The following is a 5,063-nucleotide window of genomic DNA, read 5'->3' as shown; positions in this document are numbered from 1 at the left end:
ATGGATTATTGAGAACGATTGTAGTTATTGTTATTGTTTTCTTACTATTCATGGTGATATGGTGTTTGTTGATCTTTTATAATAAACTCACCCTTGCAATTTTTGTACCGTGTGGTTGGTGCATGTGATGATCTCAAACTTTTGTTCGTGGGAGTAGATGAGAGCAACAGTAGGTGTCTTGGAGAGAAGTCTTTTATTGGAGCCACCAAAGCAACATGATAACGTTGAAATTTATTTTGGGAGAAAGTTGTGTTTTGTTATCAACTCTTCCTTATTAGTTGGTTCCTTGACTCTTTTTGATTGGGCATGTAAATCCCAAGTTTAGATACATGTAAAAACTGAATTATGTTCTGACATGTGAATGATTTGTGCGTTATTTGGTGAATGTATATCGCGAAAAATGTACTCTCGTTTTCATAATTTGCTTTGATATGATTTTGTTTATCTTATTGGCAATGCCAAACTAGTTTAATTTGAACACCTCTAAAATCTCTCATGGACACCCCTTTTGTTTGCAAATTGTTATACCTCTTATGTGATCATTTTTCTTCCACTAAATATTTTCGCCCTGAAATATAGTGTAGTTTCTAACAACATCAATAAACATTCTAACAACGTCAAATTTCATCCAAACCTCCAAGTGCACATGTCCAAAATGGCTTTTTGCATTGTATTGAACTTTATGTTTGATAGTTGTAATTTAAGTATGCATGCTTTCAATAGTGTTGTATTTGAGATTATTTAATTTGCTGTTTTATTTTTCGTGGATAAATTTTATCCTTAAAGGACTAAAATGACAATAAATTGTAATATTTAAGACTAATTTGTTGACATTTTTTAAAATTAGAGGGAGGGTATTATAAAAAAAAAACTTTAAATACTGATAATTTAGTTCTTGATAAACATACTGACATATTAGTCTAATATAATCATCAATGGCGAGTCATCCTATATGTACATATGAACTACCACGTAGGGAGGTCATGTGTCACATCGGCAGAAACATTAACGTTAACTGCAAGATCAATTTGTCGTAATTTTTGTACATTTAGAAATTAAATTCAAATTTTTCATCTTTCATGAATGAAATTATATATCAAAATGAGTAATTACCCTAAAATAAATGAAAATATGAAGTTTTAGTATAATAATTTATGGTTCCCCCTACAAAGAATCTCCAAGAAACTTGAGATCGTTTACGGTTGTCTAAGAGGCGAGGATGAATTATCGCGTGTAAATGCAAAGGATGAAAGCAGAAAATGTCTATAGACGTTATATGCTTTTCATGACGCACACTGCTTTGGGAAGAAAAACCGAAGAAGATAAAATATTTGTTTCGACACTATTTTTTATTTCGCACATGTAATTATTAAAAAAATGGGATAAAAGCAGTTTAAAAATACCCATTCTAATTAGGGTCAGTTTAACTATGAGCATGATGTAAAATAAATTTTAAAATATTTTTTTACTTTAAATTTAAAAACTATATGTTGAACTTTTTATCAACATTGTGGGATCTTTTATTAACTTGGGACTTTTTTATTTTATAAAAATTAATAATATTTTTTTTTGCTGGGCAGGCTGGCCCTGATTCCAATAATTTTTTTTCTTATAATTCTTATTCCAATCATTTGAAATCAGAAAAAGTAGAGTAGTGCCTCATTTTACAACGTTCGAAAGTCTTAATTTTAGGCTTCCATTAAGTAGCTGAGTTGCGACAAAAAATAATGGTGATAGTGGCAAGAATCAACGCACTCAGAGCCACACAATGATCCACGCAATGATCCTAAAAGCAGTGATTCTTTTCATTTTTTCACGTTGTGAAAAGGCTAAGAAGCCATATACCACAGAAGAAAAACAATATCTCCCTCAATGCTATGCCCGTGACGCGAGTAACAACAATCTATCTCTAACTCTATCTTGTCCTCACCCATTGCACTCATTCTTCTTATCTGAACACCTCAACAAGACAAAACCATTTTGTGCGTGTTTAATACCCTGCCGAATCGATTCCAGCGACAAAAATCATGGTGAATAATTGAAAAATTGGAAGCAACAAAGAGTTGCCTTTATTTTGACTGAAAAAAAAAAAACTATTTAGTATGACCGCACCGTTTATCTAAATAAACACACGCTTTATCTAATGGGAAAAATGAAGCACAGCTCCACTCCAATACTTAATTCATATGGCCATGCCTAACACATTAAACACAAATTAACAAATAGATGACGAGTATTCACCAATAGAAGACGAGTGCAGGAACATAGCCTAAAAACTAACTGTAGATGATATAAAATTGTAAATTAACTATGCAACTGCAAAGAATCCAGAAAAGAAACCAAATTACTTAACTCATTTACATGCTTGTAACATACAAGGCTGCATCTAGTACTTCCAATTGCCTCTCATGTTATTCCGGAACGCGCAGCAACCAACAGAGTACACAATAATGAGGAAGACAAGGAATATCACATTGACAATCGTCACCTTCTTCCAGTCAGTCTTAAGGTTCTGCAGGAACCCAGCCTTGCAAGATTCGCAATTGAAGCACAGAACATTGGAATCATTGTCCCAAGCATTACAGTCAGGGTTGGAATGATTTACACCATCAGTCTTGTTCCAGACAGATGGACCCTGATACGCAAAATTACAGTCGTTTGATGGCTTACAACACCCGGACTGCAGCACAAAAACAACAAAAAGTGGAAAACCATAAGACCTCTAAATTTTCAAGTGGCTTATCAATGCAATTTTTATTTGATCCATAGGCTTCAAAGACAGGTATTGGAGGATTTACAATAACTCACGCACCCAACTCATACAACTTATCTAGACCCCCATGGTAGGTTGTCAATGCAATTGATAGCTTACCTTGTATAATGAATATCCTTTAAAACCAAACTAGTTTATCAAGTCATTAAGAAAATGGCTTATCACTCTAGTAACCATCAGAATTTTCCACACAAAGTAATTTGCACATATGTAAAATATTCATTAAGTTAATCAGCAGAACGAGGCATACCACCATAACCTGTTATACTTGTGTACCAAGGAAAGTGCAAGTAACTAACATGTCTATTCTACTTATCTGTTCTCAAAATTGAGTGAAGCATAATACTTTTTTATACTTTAAAAACAAGAATAAAATAATTATGAAACACTAGTCACCAAGAGGGCTAATCAGGGGTAATGGGGTAGGACAAATCATCATGTTCAGTATAGGTCAATGCCTGCTTTTAATTGTGAGTCCTGCACAGAAGAACCGGGTTTAGAATCACTTGACCAACTCATTGAATATTAGCTCAAAAACCAGCAGTAATGGCTTTAACCAAGATGATGACTTCATACTCCATAGTGCAAAAGTAAATGCCAAATGAGAGCTTGTTACTTTTTCAATTTTTCATAGTCAATAGAAGGCAACACAGAAGAAAATATGAGTTCAGTTTATTCACACATTTTTGGGTGTAGGCGGTAAAAAGAAGAGAGAAATAGGAAGAAAAAAAGGAGAAAGTGAAATATCTGATGAAGGAGAGAGATAAAATGAAAGATCAGGTGATAGAAAGGTAGAGATACTTTGCAGGTGTATGATTCTCTTCGTTATTCGTTGCATAAAAACATATTACTCCTAAACTCGGTTCGGAATGTTCAAAATATTTAATTATGAAAACCAAATAAATCATGAAGGGAAAAAAAGTATCCCAAACGCTGCAAGGAACCGAAAATTACAGATATGCAACACAAGTGCAGCTCAAGAGCAATAAAAAGCCACTTTTACCTTTTAGCCTAACATATGCCACCTTAAAAAATAAGTGAAAAGAACTGAAGAGGTTGATAAAATAATAATACAACAAAGAAACCTACTTATGATACAAAATGACACAAACACCTCTCATATGCTAACAGAATAATATGAGATCTAAGGTGAGAACGAGATCTGCATTAGAAATGGAAACAATTGGAGAACAGAATAATACCTGGAGCGCGGACAAGTTCTCCGCGTAGAACTGCTGCGCGGAGTCGTTGGCAAATTGAGTTTCGAATTTGTCGCAGAGTTTGGCCGACTGGAGGCAGCTCTTGATCCGGTTCCACGTGTGGGGGTTGGTCACTCTGTTCTGCAACCAGTTTGAGTAGTCGCCAAGCCGGTACTCCCTGTAACCGCGGTTAGAAACTACCTCGCCAGCGCCCTTGTTGGTGACAACGAATGCGAAGACGGTGAAGGCGGAGACAACGATGATGAGGATGAACATGACGAAGAGGTAGAGCCAGAGGAGGCACGAGAGGCGGCAACACGCCCCGAGAAGACCTGCCAGGGACACCACCAAGAGGAAAACGCCCAACACGATGAGGGGCTTCTCCAGCCATCTCTCGCATTCCGTTTCCGCTTGCTTGTGCAGCCACACGCCGGTTACCAGAATGGGTATCGACAGGAGGAAGGAGAGCAGGTTCAGCAACCCTACCAGGCTGTTGCTCAAGCGACAACACATCTTCTTTCTCACACAACGAAATGCGTACCACTTTGCCTTCGACAATGAATGCGCGCAAGCCGCAAGCGTAAGATTACCACCCTGCCAATTTCAGAGATAATAAGTGAGAAAAATATAGGTATTAGGATTTCACATGAATAGAGAGAAAAGACGTGTTTGTTAAAGTGTTTAAAAAATATGAGTCACGTTGAATTATATTTTTTTGTGAGATAATAAGTGAGAAAAATATAGGTATTAGTATTTTTTTTTTTTTTTGTCTTTTGTCTTCCCGTTTATCGGTATGTTTGGATTGGCAGCCATATATTTGTCTGCTCTTTAAAAACGTATTACATTTCCGGAATCACGTTGAATTATATTACTGTAATCATCCTTTCATTACTGTCTTGATGTGAGTTTATTTTATTTTATTGTCATTATTACATTGGTGTTGGCTTTCACGATTTCTAGTCCGTTTGGTCTTTTTATATTTGGCTTCAAAAAACTACTTACAAGTTTTAAGTTTAAAATAAGAACTTAAAAGTTTAAGGGCATGTTTGGAATTTTGTTAGATGCCTCTCAAATGCCTGCTCCACTTGGAT

At 35.6% G+C, this 5,063-nt stretch overlaps 1 protein-coding gene across 1 annotated transcript; it reads right to left on the bottom strand.

Annotated features, from left to right (window-relative positions):
* Window positions 1-2,120: 2,120 nt before the first annotated feature.
* Window positions 2,121-4,666, bottom strand: LOC114409569 (tetraspanin-7-like). Its single transcript, XM_028373072.1, has 2 exons — window positions 3,976-4,666; window positions 2,121-2,680 (listed from the first exon to the last, which is right to left on the bottom strand). The coding sequence occupies exons 1-2, from the start codon at window positions 4,483-4,485 to the stop codon at window positions 2,387-2,389; spliced, it is 804 nt and encodes a 267-aa protein (XP_028228873.1). The 5' UTR covers window positions 4,486-4,666; the 3' UTR covers window positions 2,121-2,386.
* Window positions 4,667-5,063: the final 397 nt, after the last annotated feature.

The sequence above is a fragment of the Glycine soja genome, chromosome 4 (assembly GCF_004193775.1).
Source record: "Glycine soja cultivar W05 chromosome 4, ASM419377v2, whole genome shotgun sequence".
NCBI classification, from domain to species: domain Eukaryota; kingdom Viridiplantae; phylum Streptophyta; class Magnoliopsida; order Fabales; family Fabaceae; genus Glycine; species Glycine soja.
This window is presented reverse-complemented; position numbering and strand designations above follow the sequence as displayed.

Bases quoted from the DNA above. Each gene is read 5' to 3' on its own strand.
- LOC114409569 (XM_028373072.1), bottom strand. From the start codon at position 4,485: ATGTGTTGTCGCTTGAGCAACAGCCTGGTAGGGTTGCTGAACCTGCTC. The intron at 2,681-3,975 runs GTATTATTCTGT...TTTGTGCTGCAG, and splicing joins AGAACTTGTCCGCGCTCCAG to TCCGGGTGTTGTAAGCCATC.